Source organism: Cyrtonyx montezumae, unplaced genomic scaffold (genome assembly GCF_038088225.1).
Source record: "Cyrtonyx montezumae isolate F1298 unplaced genomic scaffold, pur_monq_1.0 scaffold_7, whole genome shotgun sequence".
Lineage (NCBI taxonomy): Eukaryota > Metazoa > Chordata > Aves > Galliformes > Odontophoridae > Cyrtonyx > Cyrtonyx montezumae.
This window is the reverse complement of record NW_027072078.1, coordinates 2904765-2923106: the sequence shown is the minus strand read 5'-3', so window position 1 is coordinate 2923106 and position 18342 is coordinate 2904765. Positions and strand designations below refer to the sequence as shown.

At 53.3% G+C, this 18342-nt stretch overlaps 4 protein-coding genes across 6 annotated transcripts in view; 3 read left to right on the top strand and 1 right to left on the bottom strand.

Moving 5' to 3' along the window:
• Positions 1 to 644: 644 nt before the first annotated feature.
• Positions 645 to 6653, bottom strand: MREG (melanoregulin). Its single transcript, XM_065750627.1, has 5 exons — positions 6562 to 6653; positions 4799 to 4958; positions 2882 to 2972; positions 1905 to 2068; positions 645 to 1769 (listed from the first exon to the last, which is right to left on the bottom strand). The coding sequence occupies exons 1-5, from the start codon at positions 6651 to 6653 to the stop codon at positions 1650 to 1652; spliced, it is 627 nt and encodes a 208-aa protein (XP_065606699.1). The 3' UTR covers positions 645 to 1649.
• An 869-nt stretch (positions 6654 to 7522) lies between these two features.
• Positions 7523 to 9716, top strand: LOC136057737 (putative methyltransferase DDB_G0268948). Of its 2 annotated transcripts, XM_065750584.1 has the most exons (7): positions 7523 to 7555; positions 7834 to 7970; positions 8088 to 8248; positions 8335 to 8548; positions 8725 to 8825; positions 8997 to 9134; positions 9372 to 9716. In XM_065750584.1, the coding sequence occupies exons 2-7, from the start codon at positions 7860 to 7862 to the stop codon at positions 9460 to 9462; spliced, it is 816 nt and encodes a 271-aa protein (XP_065606656.1). In that variant the 5' UTR covers positions 7523 to 7555; positions 7834 to 7859; the 3' UTR covers positions 9463 to 9716. The 2 variants fall into 2 exon arrangements, with proteins under 2 accessions (XP_065606656.1, XP_065606657.1); XM_065750585.1 differs by lacking the exon at positions 7523 to 7555 and having other exon boundaries at positions 7795 to 7970.
• Positions 9717 to 11589: 1873 nt separating this feature from the next.
• Positions 11590 to 12974, top strand: LOC136058000 (interferon lambda-3). Its single transcript, XM_065751148.1, has 5 exons — positions 11590 to 11751; positions 12098 to 12175; positions 12281 to 12424; positions 12523 to 12603; positions 12879 to 12974. Exons 1-5 carry the CDS (start codon positions 11590 to 11592, stop codon positions 12972 to 12974), a joined length of 561 nt encoding a protein of 186 aa, XP_065607220.1.
• A 3862-nt stretch (positions 12975 to 16836) lies between these two features.
• The window catches only part of UBE2F (ubiquitin conjugating enzyme E2 F (putative)), a 41323-nt gene continuing 39817 nt past the window's right edge, over positions 16837 to 18342 (top strand). For both annotated transcript variants that reach the window (XM_065750971.1, XM_065750970.1), the window contains exon 1: positions 16837 to 16942. The gene's annotated coding sequence lies outside the window, so the exon portion shown is untranslated. The remainder of the gene's footprint in view (positions 16943 to 18342) is intronic.

Sequence of the window (18342 nt, the reverse complement as noted above, 5' to 3'; positions counted from 1 at the left end):
CTTTACCAAACACCTGCAGTGCCACCTTCTGCCTGCACTGCAGCTCGCACAGCCCGATCTCCACCTTTCTCCTTGGTCGGACAAATTCATGATGTGCATCCCTGTAAAGTTCAGAGTGCAAGGAAGAAACCATACGTGCACAGTCACGATGCTCTGTCCGATGAGTTTGTTTACAGCCGCTCTCTCTTAGGGCGGGTGAGTGCTGTATAATTCCTAGCTTTGATGTAGATGGGAACCCTATGGTGCTGGTCCTGGCAGCACAGCTAAGGGAAGAGTGGCCTCTGGTGCTCGCTGAGCTGCCTTACAGCTGCACTGCTGTCTGGGTGCTCGCTGCTGTCCACGGGCATGGGCAGGATCTGGTGGCTTTGCTCCGTCCTTCCTGATGGGGTGGGATTTGCTGCTTAACACCGTGTCCTGGTCCACTTCGTGAAGCAGCCTGTCCACCCCAAAGCCTCTGATAAACCCTGAATTAAAGCGTGACCTTTCACTTGCGAGTCAACCAGCAAGCTGTGTAAGCGTGGAGAACAGGCTGCAGAAGCCCATGATCTGGAAATAGCTCGGCCCTGTTGCTATCAGCAGCTGAGATCAATGTTGTTGCCTGAATAGGGTCACGGAGAGTAAGGAGGCCTTGGTTTTGTGGTAGGTTTTGTTTATTAAATTCAGGTTTCATTGATGTCCAGAGCTGACAAAAAATATTTCCCAGGAAGACAGACAAACAGAAACATTTCATAAATATATATATATATATCAAACTCTGTGGGTATAAACAAATAAAAGCTCTGTTTTGCTCTTTTGGGAGGTCCTTTGTAACCAGCACTTTCCACCATTCCATTAGCAGCAAATGCGTTAACCAGTGATGAATTCCACATGCTTCTAAATGATCAAATCCAGTGTCTTAAAATTATTGCTTGTTTTCAGACACGTACACACACAAACACACAAAAAAAAAGAAAGATACAAAGCGTGTTCATTAAAAATCTTCATTAACAGCACTGACCACTGACACGGACCACCAACTTTATGGTGCTTTTTATTATTGCAGATAAGACTTGGACTTTTGGAAGTGAATGAAGGTGTTGGTGTGACCCATCTGAGGGCATTACAGGTGAAATATCTCTCAGCAGGTCCACCACAAATCCACCTAGACATGAGTTCCTCCAGACGTCCATCGCTGGGGACCTGGCACCCAACAGAGCCAGGCTGCTGCTGAGTCCTGTCCTGAGCTGCCTGGCCAACTCGCTGGGGACAAAGAAGGCGACCAGTGCACGGAGGAATGTCACGAGGTTGCAGGTGAGTGAGGTATTTTTCCTTCCTGGCTGCGAGGGCTGAGGGAGGCAGTGGTCCCACGGGAGGTGGCAAGGTGGACATCCTCGGAGTGCTGTCATTAGGGACATGGTTTGCAGCTACCAGTGCAGTGGTTCCCCTGGGCCTATTTGCATACCCTACACAGCTGGTGGACTCCCACCAGGGCTACACTACAGCAGTTCTAGCTCCTGTCTGCTGGAGCCCCTTCCCATGCCCCTTCCCACGGGGCATGGCTAGCCTGCTCACTTCTGGGCAGGGAGACAGGGAACAGCACTACTCGTGCTGCAGCCCCACAGCACACGGACCTGGTCCCAAGGGAAGGAAACCCACTGTCCCCATGCCTCTCAGGGTGTTGCTGCAGGGACATGCTTCTCATCCACTCTTTCTACACTGGCTCTTTTCGGGTACACCACGCTGGCCAGCTTGAAGAATTCATCTGCAGCATCCAGAGCTATCAGCCGGTCCTGCCAAAGCAAGGGGGTGGAACAGCCACTGCCACCACGTCCTTGAGCATCCTCTGGTGCAGGTCAGCTCCCTGCACTTGGGCTCACTTGCAGAGGCAGGGCAAGAAGGAGGGATGCACGCTCGGAGCTACTCACCAGCACGAAGAGGTAACGCTCAGACAGCTCCCAGCTGGTTGGGAAGATGTTTGTCTCTTCGGAGAGCTTTAGCAGGATGTCCCGGGCTTTGCTCATGTTCTGAGAGTCACTGACAATGCTGAGTTTGGTCACGGACAAGAGGGAGTCTGCTTCCTTCTGGAAACCTGGGGAGAAGATGAGTTAGAGAGAGGAGCCAGTGCTGGTTCAGCTCCTGGGCACCCCAGCAATTGCAGCTGTATGTTGCTGGCAAGTCGTAAGTCCAAGTGCTCCAATGCATGTGTGATTGTTGATGCAGCAGTCACCATCTCTTACAGCAAGGGCGCCAAGGGAAAGAAAGAGGGAGGAAAATGAATTAATGTGGTGATCAGGAGATCTTTAAATGCAATTGCCACCACTGACTCTGCTCTTATCGCTCCGGAGCCTGTGGTGATACACAAGCAGTGCGAGCACCGTGGCAAAGATGAACACTGATACCTGCTTATGAACTCCCAGCGTTCCTCCCATCCAGGTGCCAGAACAGCAGGTAGGGCAGGAGTGGCTGAGCTCCCCACCTCTTTTGCTCCCAGTGACAATGCCCTGGAGCAGCCCCAAGCCCAAGGAGCCCCCCTCTCATTAGCCACCTGGAGTAGGAGGGCTGCTGTTGAGCAATTCCATTTGCTGAAAGAACATTTCAGATTCACTTTGGAGCAAACAGAGTGGGCGATTTGGCTCCAATCAGCTGGCAGGAGCTGGGGGAGGAAAACTAGGTGTGTCTGCCTTCACATCTGGGAGGAATATTCATTTCTCCGTGCTTAGCTTGTTTATAAGTACACAGGGTGAGGTATTCTTGCAGAAAGAAACCTGAGATGGACGAGTGTGTGCCCAAGCTGTCGTGGGTTTGAAGGGCTCTCCTGGATCCCCACCACTGCTGCTGGGGGCTGCTGGGCTTCTTCTCATTCAGCACCTTGGAAAAGACATCGCTTTGTCCTTGAGCTTACCTAAATCCTCCAAAATGTGCTTCCACCTGCTTCTCACTTCTTTCCGTGTTTGCCGTAAGGTATAAATATCGTAGTTGAGCTTTTGCCATTCCTGCAAAGCGAAGGGATGACGAAGTTATTTCCAAATGGAGAGGGCTCTACTGCTCCTCTGGGAATTTCAACAGCTAGAAACAGATCCAGGGCTAAAGCAATGCTGTTGGCACTGAGGGAGCACTGTGAAGGTCATGCCCCGGCCTCCAATGCCTCGAAGAAGTTACACAGAGTATTCTAGCTCGACACTTGGTACAGAATCTCTCTGTCTTCTTAGCACAAACTAAGCAGGCTTACTTGAAAGGAGATTCCAAAATTTGGCTTAGGTGTTGCTGATGGCTGAGGTGGTACCAAAAAATTGGTGGACCAATTTTAGAAGTTGGGGTAGCATTTTTTAAGTCAGAGAACCACCAGGGTTGGAAAAGACCTCTAAGAGGATCCAGTCCAACCATCCACCTGCACTAGTATTTCCCCACTAGACCACACCCCTCAGCTCACAGCAAAGAAGAGGGGTGCACGTGGATGCTAGATGGCTGAGCTGAAACCATTTGACACTATCCTTAGTGACTGCCAGGTCATGAAATTAATGCTTGAACTTAATAGAGCTCAAATCTGCAGACTTGACCTCAGCCTCTGTATCTGTGTGATGGGATGCTGTATGAAGGGGAAGGGCTTGAGGTTATTCATTACAGTTGCTCCATGGAGGCAAATCCAGCCCCAGAAGGACTTCAAATACTGTGCTATCCAGGAAGAGAATTTAGGGTGTATTCGAAGGAATGGCCTCAGTGCAGAAAATGATGCTTTGCAGGGTTGGACAAGCAGTGTGAGAGCAGCACATGGACCAGCTCCTGTTATTTGCCACCTCCCTGCTGATGCTGAGGGGCAGGAGCCATCCTGCAGGAAAAGAAACTTGGCCAGTTTCCATCTATGCAACGTTGACCCAAGTGTTGATGAGCTTGGATGGCGGCTTTGATCTCAAGGGCTGTGTTAGCATTAAGAGCCCCTTACCAGTAGAAAGGAGGAGGAAGATGTGGGGTGACAGCTCTGTGTGTCCCCACGGTGAAGGTGGGGAAGGGTGCAGTGAGCACACAGACGTGCAGGGCAGCAGCTCTCCTTTTGCTCTCATTTTAAGTGAGATTTAGCAAAAAGGAGCTATGTTTTTGTCCTGTTTGCTGCTGAGCACGCCCTGCCCTGTGGCATCTGCCCGCTCCCAGAGCCAGCACGCCAACAGCAGCTCCCAAAGCAGATTATGCCCTTGGCACTGTTGTTCAATTAGACTTTTCTCCCTCCCTCATTAGAGGCAGGGAGCGATGCGAGCTGGCCTAGTTTTCCAATGCACACTGGAGGACAGAGAGATTTGGGGCCGAGTGCAGGAATGTTGGCTCTCCAGGCCAAATTCCTCCTACTGCCACCCAGAAAGGGTTCAGCTGGAGGCTGCAGCAGCCTGTGTGTCCTCAACTCTTCTCTCTGCACAGATAGCAGGGCCTGGTGGGACGTAGGAGAGCCGGGAGCACCCCATAGCAGCACGCTTGGGTCACCCTGCGTGCCTCTATTTCCCCAGCTGGAACACAGCAGCGGGGCTGAGCATGAATGAAGAGGTCTTAATCAGGCTGCTGAAACTTCCTGTGCACAGAGCACTGTGGAGAAAGAAATCAGGGCTGCAAAACAGTGCTTATGTAACAGGGATGATATTTTTTTTCCCCTTCTGTGCCGGTTCCTCAGTAATCTCCATACGACCCGTTAGGGGAGCACTTACCACAACGCCGTACCCGGGATGCTGTGGGCATCCCCATCACAGAGACCCCTGAATAGGGAAATACCAGCCCGAATCCCACATGCTATGCTGAGAAGTAAATGGAGCTGGAGAGCACATCGTGATCTCCTCACCTCGGAGTCCTTGTCCAGCTGGCTCCGGCCCACGATCATGTTGTACAGCACCCGGTCATCGTCCGCCTCCGTGTGGGTCACGTCGTGTGGGGTGCTCCACAGGTTCTGCTCCTCATCCCGTGCCAGCGTGGCCCCAAAGGAAGCATACGGGTTGTTGTTGCTAGGACAAGGGGGATTCAAAGGAAAGGAGCAGAGATTTAGGTTGGATGTAAAGAAGATAAGGGTGGTGAAGCAGTGGCACAGGTTGCACAGAGAGGTGGTGGGTGCCCCATCCCTGGAGACAGCCAAGGTCAGGATGGACGGGGCTCTGAGCTCCCGATGGAGCTGTGGGTGTCCCTGTTCACTGCAGGAGAGTTGGACTGGATGACCTCTAAGGGCCCCCTCTGACTCTACAAATAGGCAGCAGGCAGAGCATCACCTCCTGAGCATCATCCCCTCCCGCGGAGCTTCTGTGCCCCACGCTTATGGCTGGGTGCTGTGAGTGGGATGTGCAAGGCTATTATGGGGTAGTTTGTTTCTGCTGTTTGCTGGAGGGTGCACATGGCACTGCTCAGCCCTCCCAACACGTCTCCAGGCATCCTGAGCGAGCAGGGGGAACTCCTGGGGCAGCAGAGACCCCATATCAAGGGTTCTCTGTGGGGCTGTCACCCTGCACAGCCTATGGGGCGTTGTCCCATGTGAGCTCATCCCCATCCTCCTGCTCCCTCCCACTCACTGACCCAGCCTGCTCACCATAAGATCTTTTGGGAGTAACACTAACACACCTTGGCTTTGCGAGCCACTCCCTTAGTCTTGCAAGGTGATTCCCAAGGAAGGGGCTCCAGCCAGCAAACCCCAGCAAGCACGGGGAGCAACCACGGGAAGCATGGGCACAGAGTCACTAAAATGAGGGAATGTGGGGAAAAAGCTGCTGCAGGGTCCCCACTCTGCAATATAAAACCCTCAAAGCCTCCCATCCGGGGACGAGCCTGCAATTAGGCCATCAGATTAATTATGCCACCACACTCGTGCAACAGCAGGTGCCTGTGCTTCCCTGCTTATGGCATTAATGGGATCGGTGCACGGAGGCACGTTGCTAAAGAAAGGTGCACGGAGGCACCCACACCTCCCCAGCCCTGTGCCGGGCTCTCAGGAGGTTAATGCGAATTTCCTGGCCCGCCAGCTCGATGCTTGGGATTATCGGGTTATTATTTAGGGAGCTGCTTTTAACAGCACCAAATCAGGGTGCTTCAATCCCTGCCGCCGGGCCCCATAAAATAGGTCACCCCGCACGCGTCCCAGAATCGCTGCGGTGCTGCGGGGGGGTTGGGTGCTGCTGCAGACCCGTTGACTTAGACATCTGTCAGCTCTCCAGCTCGTGCTGCGTTCGGATAAAGGCTCAATGTGCTGCCTCCCTGGGCATCTCCTGCACAGGCAGGACCCCGTCCATTGCTCCCCGTGGGAAGACAAAAGCCGGGCGGTTTCTATGGCGTTTTGCTCTCCGAAACTTCATTTGGTTGTTGGAAAATGGAAAGCAGCACTCTATAACCCTATAAGAGACCCCTATAAGGCAGAAAGCGGGCTGGGGGATGGGAGGAAATCCCTCTGGGGCTTCCGAAGCTCCGAGCAGCGGCTGAGGAATGACAGCTGGGAAAAGGGGTGAAGCGTTGGGTGGGAGAGGGCTGCGAGCAAAGCGGGGCCACGCTTGGAGCATCGCCCCAGTGCGAGCGGAGCGGGGACGGGATGGGGTCACTCGGAGCGGGGATGGGATCAGGAGCACTCACCTGAGCAGCGGCTCCTTCTCAGGGGCAGCCACCTCCCCGCCGCAGCAGCCGCAGCAGCCGCCAAGCGAGCGCAGCCAGGTCCCCAGCCCCATGGGCGCAGCAGCGCTGGGCTCTGCCCGTCCCCGTGCCCCTCCCTGGCTCCCCCCCCTGCTCCCCCCCGGGTCCCCCGTGCCTTCAGCCGCCGCGGGGCATTGCTCTCACCCTCCGGGACCCCGCGCAGCGCGAGCACGCAGGGTACGGGGAGAGGAAGGCAGGGCACGCTCATATTTCTCCCCCTCTTCTTCGTTCCGGGGCGACGCTGCTGCATTGCCATCCCCTTCCGGGGAATGATGGCCACGCGGATGCTCGGCACAGCGGCGGTGCCATAGCCCCACGGGGACGCGCTCAGGTTGGGGGCCTAAGCCCTGGGGGGGGGGAAGGTTACTTCCCACGGGGATCGGGGCCAGAGGGGCTCAGCCGAGGGCTGATCTCCTCCCCTTGGAGCCGCTGGGTCGCTGCTTTGTTTACGCAGCGGCACCATTTTGGGGGACCACAAGCTTTTCCAAGCTGAGCGACTGTAAGACATAAACAAGGGGAAGTCTCCCAGCAGCCGAAGCCTCTCTGGGGTCTCAGGGTAAATCACTGCCTCCGAGTGTAAGCGCGATATTGCCAGCTTCCGCACGGTGCTGCAGCTGACACAGAGAGCAGCTGGGTTCAGCTGGCTGCTAGGAGAGGACTTCAGCGCAGGTTTTGGGATGCTGTGCTTGCAGCTCTAGAGGGAGCAGTCGGCCCTGCAGCCCGGACGCAGCGCTGCCGGGCCTGCTGCTGCTCTTTCACCCCTGCTGCGCGGGGAGGGCTGGGAATGTTTTCCTGGAAAGCGCGGCCCCACCCGTGCTGTTTGCACGCAGTGAGCGTGGCGAGGCCCTATTCTGCCCCAAACCCGGGCCGTCCCCGCCGGCTGTAGGGTGGGCAGCCTTGTCCCTGCGTCCTGACGCTGCAGGAGGGCCTGGGAGCGGTGAGCAGAGTGCTGCTGGGAACTACTGGTGTAGGTGCTGTGAGTACCTGGGGGTGCTGGGGCGGCAGTGGGGAGCTCGTGAGGTGTTCCCCCAAGAGCAGCCGGCTTTGATGCTGCCTGCTGAAAGCGGCGGCTCCTCGCGCATTACAAGCTGTAACCCTCCCCTGCTGCTGAGGCTTCCGGCTTCTGAGCGCGGCCCCGCGGTGGGGGACCGCCGAGGGAGGGGCACGGGCAAAGTCCTGGCGCTGGGTGCGTGCTGAGCGCCGCTGTCCCGGCAGGACGGGCCGGGCCCTGTGCTCCCAGCATGGCGGCGCAGATGTTCGAGGGCACGCAGCACGCGGCCGTGTACCAGAAGTACCGCTTCGCCCCGGGCAAGGAGCTCAAGGACATCATCCTCGCCTACGTGCGGGACAAGGTGAGCAGGCACCGCCGCGCTCCGCTGAGCCCAAGCTGAGGAATACGGATGCGGGATAGCTGCCAGCGCCTCGGGGCTGGCGGTTGGGGTGCTGAGCCGTGCCCCCCCTCCCCGCAGGCTCCCAGCTGCACCGAGCTGGCTGTGGACGTGGGCTGCGGGTCGGGGCAAGGCACGGCCTTCCTGGCGGAGCACTTCACCAAGGTGGTGGGCACCGACATCAGCCACGCGCAGATCCAGGAGGCCAAGGCTGCCCCCGGTCCTCCCAACGTCTCCTACCTGTGAGTGCTGCTGGCCCAGCTCCTCGTGCACCCTCTAGCTTCGTGCTCCGAGCATTACACGCTGCCGCTTCCCCCCCGTCCCGCAGGGTGTGCCCGGCGGAGGAGCTGCCCTTCGAGGACGCCTCGGTTGATCTCCTGGCGTCGTTCACGGCCGCGCACTGGTTCGATATCGGGAAGTTCATGAGCGAGGCAAAGCGCGTGCTGCGGGCGGGTGGCTGCGTGGCCATCAGCACCTACACCATCGACATGAGCCTGCACTACGGGGACTGCTCCGAAAAGCTGACCCAAATCTTCCGGGAGGTGAGGGAGGGCACTTCCCTGCGCTGGGCTGGCATGCAGTGTGGGGTGGGCTGCCGTGGGGGGACGGGAACGAGGAGACACATCACACAGGCATTTCCCGTCGCTCTGATACTATAAAGGGAACTGGCGTCTGTTTGGAAAGGGCTGCTTTTAGTGATGGTTTTTTGTCATTACAGTCCTGGGATCAGCTCTTAAAGTACTCACACAGTAGAGTAAAACACGTTCTGGAAGACTACAAGGAGATCTTCGAGGCTTTGCCGTTTGCAGACAAGAAGAGGTGAGCAGGAACTCCCCGGAGCGAGTGGGTGCCAAAACGAGATGCTTCCCTCTGCTGGACCACGGCTAATGTCACCAGTTGTATTCATCACTGCCTCGGCCTGCACTCACCCTTGTCCCACTGCCTGTGCTGAATGCACCAGAGCTCCCTTCTCCCCCGTTGCCTTTCCAGGATCACCAATATCTATGATAAAATTCCCATGACGGTTGCTGGGGTGGTTGGTTACTTAGAGTCTGTCTCTCCGTACCAAGTCTTCATGAAGAATGACCCCGAGGCTGCAAAAACCCTCCTGCCAGAGATGGAAAAGAGGTAAAAATAAACAAGGGCTTTTGTGAAAATGAGTAGGGCGTGGAAGATGCCCTCTTATGGGGTGGACTGAGAGTGGGGTTGAGGGGAAGGAGGGCTGCGCTGCTTTGTGAAGGGGGTCCCACCCGTGGGTAATCCACACTGTGAAGTGCTTGAGGGGAAAATCTCAGGCCTGATTGTGGATGTGTCCTCACACGTGGTGCCGGATGGGGGTGAAGGACACTATCTCTCTTCTTGCAGGCTGCTGGAGACCATGGGGGCTCCCTCACGTGACACCCCGCTGGAGTTCTGGGTGAGGCATGTCTGCATCCTGGGGCACAAGGAGGCGTGAGGCGAGGTGCTGGGAGAAGCAGGACTCCTGTACCACCCGAGCAGGGAGCATCTTCCCTGGAGAGATGGGTGGCGATTTCAGTGATCGAAGCCTTAATCTTTGTAAGCAGACTCCACGCAGGGCCACGTTGGTGCCACGCTCCCAGTCTGCCCAGCACCCTCCTGTTGGAGGGACCAGTGTGGTTGTGATTCTTGTCCCACATCCAATCCTGTAACAGCTGAATTTCCTGTAACAATAAAAAGTTGCAAAGTAGAGTTGTTTGTGGCTTTTCTAATAGAGGCTTGGTTGGCCTGGCTGCTCAAACCTCCTGGTTGCTTTCTGGAGATGCTGAGTCCGTGGGTATGTCTCCAGTTCCTGCTGCAGGCAGGAAAGCTGCCCTAGAGCTGAGGTCTGGAGGGACCGGGGTCTCCTCTCCCGTGAAAAAGGATTTTGTGCTATCAGTCCTGAGGGTTTTTCTCCCACTGGAGCACTGTGGGGAGGATCTGGCCAGCCCCTCCCCATGGGGTACCCCAGATGAGGCAATATCCCCTGCCCACCCGCCCCCTATGTTACACCCAGGAGGGCTGGGTGCTGTCCCTACAGCACAGGTGCAAGGGCTTTCAGGAAAAGGCAGGTTTACATTCACAGCAGCTTGTTCGAACAGCTCTCCTCGCTGCAGCCTCTGAGGGGTGATGTAACAGCAGGCATTGCATCACTGCAGCAAGCTTGGGCCTTCTGTACCTTTGTATTCCACAGCATGGCTGGTGGCCAGCACTCTGTGCCAGCCTCCTGGTGAGTCACAGGGTGATGGCCTCACCTGGCCACACTGACTACCTGGCACAGCCGTGCCCATTTTGCTTTCCTTTCCACACCTGGGAATCTTCGTATTGGGGATTTCTTGCTCTGGAAAAGCTGAAGGAACATCCCCAGCACTTTTCTTCCACCTTGTAGCAGTGTGGGACCTGTAATTAAAGAGGGGAGGCCAGGCTGCTGCTCATCTTGTAGGCAGGAGCAGAAGCGGGGCTGCACTGCTGCTTGTGCCAGCTGGCCGCGGTGTCCCAGGCTGTGGTGGCTTTAGGGGACATGCTGTGGGTGAGCGTGCCAAATGCAGCCAGACTGTGTAGAAGAACATCCCGTTGCTGTGAAGGCATCTGTCGCAGCTCCTCGTGCAGGGCTCTGGGTTTTCCTGCCAGCTGCTCAGAGCTCCGTGCCCACCACGGAGCCATGCAGTGCATCGTGCTCCAGTGCTGTGCCTGCAGCTCTGGCTTCCCTGCTCTGCTTTCACTTTTCCTTTGTCACTTTGGGATTTCCTGCTTGCTTGCGTAAAGAAGTGACGTCTCATTATGCTTTGCCAGGCAGAAACAATGCATGAGGCAATGAACACTGCAGGGGCAGAGGAGATGATCCAAAGGAGGTGAGTCCCACAACAACACGGTGCTGCTATGGCAGTGGGCCACCCCAAGGTGCCCCTGCAGCTGTTCTGAGTGCAGTTGGCAGCAACGGGTGCAGATGGCTTTGCATCTGCATCTGGCTGTCCTGGCTCTGCTCCAGGCTCTAACTCTGTCCAGACTGAGCAAAGCGAGCACTGCCACTGGCTGAGCTGCTCTGCTCCTTGTCCTGGCTGTCCAGCTCCCACGGGTGTCTGGTGATGGATGGCAACGAACACAAGTCAAAATGCATCTGAGCACAGCACAGTCTTACTGTGGGGGCAACTGTGCTGTGGTACAGGCTGCTCTGTTTGTAGGGTCTCCACTCTTGGTGATAAGCAGAACAAGACATGGTCCTGGATGTCTATTAGGGCAGTGAAGCAGTGGAGCAGGCAGAGAGGGGCTGGATGCCCCATTCCTGGAGGCACTCGAGGACCACGCACTGAGCTCCTGGTTACCCCGGGGAAAGAGCAGGTTTCTTGTGCTCCACATCCCCGCAGCGCCCTCACCTGTGGCCGCACCTGTGGCCGCGGGGTTTCCTCTTCACTGCTTTCGCTTTCCCGTCGCAGAGCTGCCGTGGCTCGGATTTTCCTGTCAATCTGAAAGTGCCCGGCTGCTTTAAAGCCAGGGAGATGAGGCAGAGAGGCACAAGTGACTTGAGGATTGCCTCCATCTCACCTGGTTCTATTCCTTTTGATACTTATTTAATTTTGCTTCGAAAATGGTGCGCTGCGGGGTCACGGTGATGCTGGTGGGGACGCTGGGGGCCCTCCTGGTGGGTGCCTTCCCTCGGGGCACCTCAAACAAGAGCTGCAGCCTCTCCAAGTACCGGTTCCCTGCACCTTCAGAGCTGAAGGCAGTGCAGAGGATGAAGGAGCAGTTTGTAAGTACCGAGGGTGATGAGCCCTGGGCTGTGGGGCATCAACTGGTGGGGAGTGAGGTAGAGGAACAGCTGAATTTCAGGCTCTGAGCAGAAAGATGGACGTTTTCTGGGGTGTTTTGGGACAAGCTGGATGTTTTTCAGGCAGTCTGGGGCCAGCAGTCCACAGCACAGTGAGCAGCAACCCTTACCTACCCTTGGAAGATGCTACCTGTACCAACGGGGTGTGGCTGTGATGAATTCTGTGCTGGTTTCAGACTCCTCGAGGGTGAAGGGGGTTGTGCAGTGTATCCCAAAACCCAAGAGCAGCTTTCCAATCTGTCCCCACTCTCCTGTGTTTCAACTCCAGGAAGACATCATGCTGTTAACAAACAGAAAATGCAACAGCAGACTCTTCCATCGGAAGTGGAACACGGCTGAGCTGTCGGTAAGGACGGCACTATGGGAGGGGAACCCCCTCCTCAGGCTGCACTCCCTTCTTCTGCACCCTGAGGTGGCTTCAGGTCTGGAACCACAATGCTCTCACCTGCAGGTACCTGACCGAATCACCCTGGTGGCGGCTGAGCTGGACCTCGCCATCACCATGCTCACAAAACCCACAACACAGAGGCTGGCTGAGACGTGCCAACAGCCCCTGGCCTTCCTTACCCAAGTCAGGGAGGACCTGCGAGATTGTGTGAGTGCCCCCCCAGCCCTCCAGCCCCAGCTCGGTGGCACTGGTGTTGGTGGCAGCACTGTGGGCATCGCTGGGCCTCACCATCACTCTCCTTGCAGTTGTCTGTTGAGGCACCGTCACATCAGCCCTCTGGGAAACTGAGGCACTGGCTACAGAAGCTGGACACAGCCAAGAAGAAGGTAAGTCAGGGTGCTGGGCAAGAAGGCTGCTGTGCTTCCAGATTCCCCTCAGCAAAAAGCTCCAAATTCCAGTTCTGAGTGTATCAAGGGCAAGCCAGAACCTTCCTTGCCTCCCTCCATCAAGCAGAAAAAATGCTATTCCTCAGCACCTCCAGGGTTTAATAAGCTGGATAAGTCAGCTCGACTTCCAACCCCAAACAATGCAGGACCCAGCACACCCCCAGCTCCTGTTTGTGCTCCCTCTCCAGTGCTCACATCCTCTTCTCCCATCGCAGGAGAGCGCTGGCTGCCTGCAGGCCTCGGCCATCCTGCACATCTTCCAAGTACTGAACGACCTGCGGTGCGCGGCCCAGCGCGAGGACTGCACCTAGCCCCAGTGCCCAGCACCGCCACAGCTCGGCTGGATCTTCCTATTTAAGCATTTGTTTTGTCCATGTGAGCTCAGGGAGCAATTCTGTAACGAGTCCTTTAAATGACTGTGGGTTTTGTGTTGGGTTTTTTTTTGTATCGTGTTATTTATGAATGCTGGAGGGAGGGGTAAGGAAATGCACTTCCTGAAGGGTAGTGCTCAATGAGGATGAGCGTATTTATTGCATATCTTTGTTTTGCTGGTTTTCAAAACACTGTTTTTTAAGGAAATCTATTTTCTGGACTTGCTATTTATTCCTCACTGCGTTGCATGTATTTACTTGTATAGATAACTTATTTTTACACACTATTTAACATGGAAAATAAAATAAGTACCTTAAACTGACAAGCTGCCATCACGTTTTGCTATAGCATCATCCCTTCAGAATCATCTGGGGAGGGTACAGGTGTGGATATGGGGCATCTGGAGTCAGCAGAACCTCAGCCCACGTGCTGATGCCTCCTCAGGGTGCACCCTGACATCCCCCCTAGGACTCACTTCTGGGGTGAACTGCCTTGCCTGCAGGACCAGGACGAGTAGCACCAGCCCTGGGAAGGCTGAAGCTCCTGGGACCCCAGGCTGCCAAGGCATTGGAGGGAAGGAACTCCTGGTCCATGTCAATTTTACAGGCAGGTGAGCCCTGCCAATAATAAACCAGGAGGAAAAAAGGTTCTGGGTTAATCATTGTGAAAACTGAACAACCTGTCATGGTCTTGTGCTGGCTTCTATATAGTTTAACCTTGGCTCCAAAGTCCAGCTTATCACTGGGGCCGTGACCACCACTGTCCCACGGACATGAAGTCCTGCACTTGGACTACATTTCAGCAGATGGAAAGAGAAGATTGAACCGTTCAGATATAAATAAAAAGATGGTGCTAAAAAGATCAAGATTAAGGCTGATCAATGTACGATGATCTTAATCAGAGGTTTGCATTGCTGTTTGTTGTAAAATATACATCAGATCGGCCTGCTTTTTTCCAAATGGTTCACAGCAGATTCTAGGTGAAGTGTGTGGGAGACACAGCACTGCACGTGGCCGTGACCTCACGTACCTTGCGTCAGAGATTTCCTTTTTTCTCAGCTACACGGCCCTGAATTAGGAGCTGCATTGTACAAACGCAGAACCAGCAGCTCTTGGGAGACTGAAAACTTTTTAGGGAACTCTCCAAATGCGTTTCCTCTCCTTTTCTCTAAGCAAACATCCCTAAGGTGTTGGAAAAGAGTGGTTTCACTCCGATTTTGTCCCTCTTTCAGGAAAGCCAGTTTATGTTCTGCCCAGCAGCGAGTGGAGATCCTTGCTTCTCTTTCTGGTTGCTGCTTCTTCTGCTTGTTTGCTTCGAGCTTCAGTGCAGCCTACTAAGGTTTGGATTTGCCTGTTCAATGAGAGTGCAGCATAAGCCCTATCTCCTTTCTGACTTCATGTCACTGAGGGAGCACAGCAACATTTTGCTGCCTGAATCAACAGACACTATTTCGCAAAGGTTCATTCACAGTGCAGCAAGAGCAAGAGCCTGGGCGTCACGTTATTTGCAAGGCAGGGCTCTTTTGTTTGCTTTTGCCCGTTCCCAACTCATGTGCCTCAAGGATCTCAAGTCTCCCTTCAGAAACTGCCTTGTGAGTTTTAGGATAATGGCCAGTTCTGTTTGCTCCTGACTTCACATGAGGACCCACCCAATTGCCCGTTAAGGAAGGAACTGATACTTCTAATAGAAAGCAGACTTCCCTGCTTTCTCCCAACAGAGAGAAGTGCGTGTTGAATAAACACTTAAAAACAGACCAAAAAGGACACAGGAAACCATAAATACTTTTACATGGTGGGATAGTTTAAATGTAAGACGTTTGTTTCATCTCTCCAGCTTCAGGAACTGCTGGGCAATGGAAAATGGTTGGAATACAAAAGAGAAAAAGTCTCGGTTTTATTTGACACACGAGATGATGTCTGGAACTGCTCAAATTTTTGCTGCGTGGAACATGAAATGCTTTCCAGTTTAAAGAAAGTGTGATGGGAATATGAAATACGCACCAACGCGTTCTAACCACTAACAGTCTTCAGGTAGCCATTAGTGTTTTGCAGTAATACTTGATTCAAATATATAAATATAGCCTTAATCATGAAACTGCTTAATAAACTGCAATTACTTCCTGAGCAGATGAACAATTTGAGACTCTCATTGCTTCAGCACCTCTGGAAATAGCTAGCTTTGATTGCTCAAATACGCAGTGTAGCACCTGGTGTGGGGTACTCACTGGGAAGGCTTCCACTTGAGCAGTTTGAGTTTTCCCCAGGGCAGCTGGTACTTTTAGTTCTCTCCTTCCTGTAGATCCTGTACTCCTCATTGCTGAGTAATGAGAGATCAGATTCAGGAGTATCTTTCACTACACTCCTCCGGTCTCAGGGATAAAAGGAGGTGAGAGAATGAGTAAAAAAGGCAAAGGCAAAGCAAATTAAACAACTATGAGTTGAGAAAGCATGGCAGTGGGAAGTGTGTGTGCTGCCACGTATCCTTTGTGATGCTTATTTTGTATACATACAACACATTCATTTTTAACAGACTGGAGTTTGTGTGGGTAGAGAAGAATCTTAGCAAAAACTGGGAGACTTGCACAGCACTCCTGCCTTGCTCTCTAGGCTTACACCAACGCTGAGGAAAAATAATAATCAGACCTTGGGCTGTGGTTAATCTGATTTCCAAAGACTTTTCTTCGTTGTTTAGGAGTTCCAAATGGTCACAGAACATCTGATGCTGAGTTTTGCTCTTTGCTAATAAGAGGATGTGGCAGAAGGTGCAAGACCTGTCACTGTTACCGACTGTGCTGGGCAATATTGGTTTGCCTTTAATTCGTCGTTAGTGGAGGCAACAATGTGTTGACAGCACCTTTATGAATTGGCTCATAAAACTATTTTAATAATCCTAGCACAGGTCACAGCCACCAGACATTAACTGAACAGCTGTACTGGAGAAAAAGGGGAGGACAGCTTGGATGACTGAGATAAAATAGAAAGCCATCCTCCCTTTGGCATCGATGGACAAAAGGACAAACAGTGTCCTTTACCTTGGTCTTCCTAAAGGAAATGTGTTTCAGCTTGGACCTTGCACAGCATCTTAGTTTAGCTGCTGCTAAGCAGCTTCATCATTCAGTTTCAACCTTTCCATCTAAGTACACAATAACCAGGAATTAAAACTGGAAAACTGCTTTTCAGCCAATGCAATCTTGTACAGCGAGCTCAGGAAAGCGAGGACAATTTGAAGTCTCCGAGATGCAGTTCTGTGCTCAGTTAAATAGATTTAATTAAGCTAAATCCCAGCGCTTATTTATTTTTCAGAAGGGAAGCTCCTGTGAACGCTTAAGAACTATATTTTGGTTGCTACCTGCCAAAATTTGTGTCTGGTCAGTATATAAAACCTCCCAACCTGGATGCCTCGCTAATTGTTTAGTTCTGGTTCCCCTTTTCATTGCATGCTAGAAGATGGAAAAAGTCCAGAGTAATATATGTGATTGCGACAGAATCTGTGACTTCAAGTAGTGAAGTGGCTTCAACTAGTGAAATTAGTCTCCATCAGGATATGCTAATCGTTTATTTTCCATTACTCAACGTATGATTTCACACAGATTCCAACTCCAGCCAAACTAGAGCAGCAAAGGGTTAAAAGCGCATAGACAACAGCGCCCAACATGGCGCCGGCCGGCCAAGGGCGAACGGCGCTTGCGCAGCTCCAACTTTCGCGAGACAACAGCGGAACCGGCCGAGCCCGCGCGATCAGCGGATGGGAGGGGGCGCGCGCAGGCCCCGCCCACGTTACCGCCCACTTCCGGCGCAGCGGCGGGCGGGCGGCTGAGGGAGGGGGTGGAGGTTTGCTGCCGCTCCTGCCCTGGGCCAGCCCCGGGATGGTGGTGGCCGAGGGAGCCGGGCCCTGACGCCGCGCTCAGGTAGGTGCGAGCCGCCCCTCTCGCCTCTATGTCCGGCTCCGGTGCCGCTCAGATCGCCCGATGTGGATCCGGCCTGTCTGGGTCTGCCTGTCCCCCGCTGAGGAGCGAGAGGCCCGGCGGTGCAGGCCTGGCCGGGAGCTCGTGCAGCCTCTGCCCGCTGTGTGCTGCGGACCTCCCCCTCTCCCTGGGCTCTGTCAGCAGCAGGTCGCAGGTTTTTCTGTTTTCTTTTATTGTTGTTTTGCTTCTAGGAGCCTGTGTCGCTCATTTCTCTTTATTTTTTTCTCCTTTCCTAAAACCAGCTGTTGCCTTTCTCTGTGGAGAGGCAGGCTGTTTTGTCTGCTTATTCATTTATTTCTCTGGGACAGTGTGAGAGAGGAGAAATACAAACAAGCACCAAACATAGCTGAGTCTGTTTCAGTTGGGTAACCAGACTTTTCTTTAGATTTTACTGTTTTTTAATCCCAATCTGAAATTTAATACCCCTACCTGTCAGCCTCAGAGGATCTGACATTTTTATGTCTCTTATCAAGGTGTCGTGCTGTTGGTCCTGTTGTGAAACGTGTTTTCCTTTCTTTTAGACCTCGTTACTCGGTATGTTATGTTCTTCTCAACACCAAATCATGGAATGACTTAGGTTGGAAGGGCTCTTAAAGCTCACCTAATCCCAGCCCTTTACCTCAAATGCCTGAGTGTCACATCAGCTGTTTGATTTCTCCTCTTCCCTGTGCTGGTGCTTTGGTGCTGGTGTGGTTTGTTATGAGTCCCTCAGCTTTCTCACAAATGTGAAGAGCAGTCAGGCTGTTTTTGCTGGTATGCCAACCTGACTGGCAGGCCAGGGAAGCTTTTTCTCCCACCTGATTTCTTTGTGGCTGGAACAGGCAAAATCAGCAAAGCAACTGCTGTTGCAGTTGATTTCAAGGCATGCTTAGAAAGAAAGAAAGATGCATCGAGATACGTAGAGCTGGAGCTGATGTAAAAGTCTTGTTTCTAGTCTTGTCCTATTGTGCTCAGCTTCATCTCAGTGGTTACTTCACATTTGCACTGTGAGTGTCTCAGCTGATGGAAAGCTGATGTTGGGTGAGCATGCATTTCATGTCTTGGAATCTGCCACACCATACCCATCCGGTCTTCTGTTCAAACTAGCTCATGTGAAGTCTGAGTGCTAACTTTATGCAAGCTTTTTACCTTGATGTAGCTCAATTAACTGGTGTGGCTAAAGGATAAACATTATTTGTACTACTCTAGTGGTGGTGGGGTGTATAGGGTATTGTTCCTGCCAGCAGGACGTCGCTTTTGGCCACACTCCTAATAAGAATGAAACTTCTAATTAGTTAAAGTAGGAGTAACATCAGCGTGTTCACTTCCCAGTGCTGTGGAGTAGTTGATTCCCTTCCTTTCCT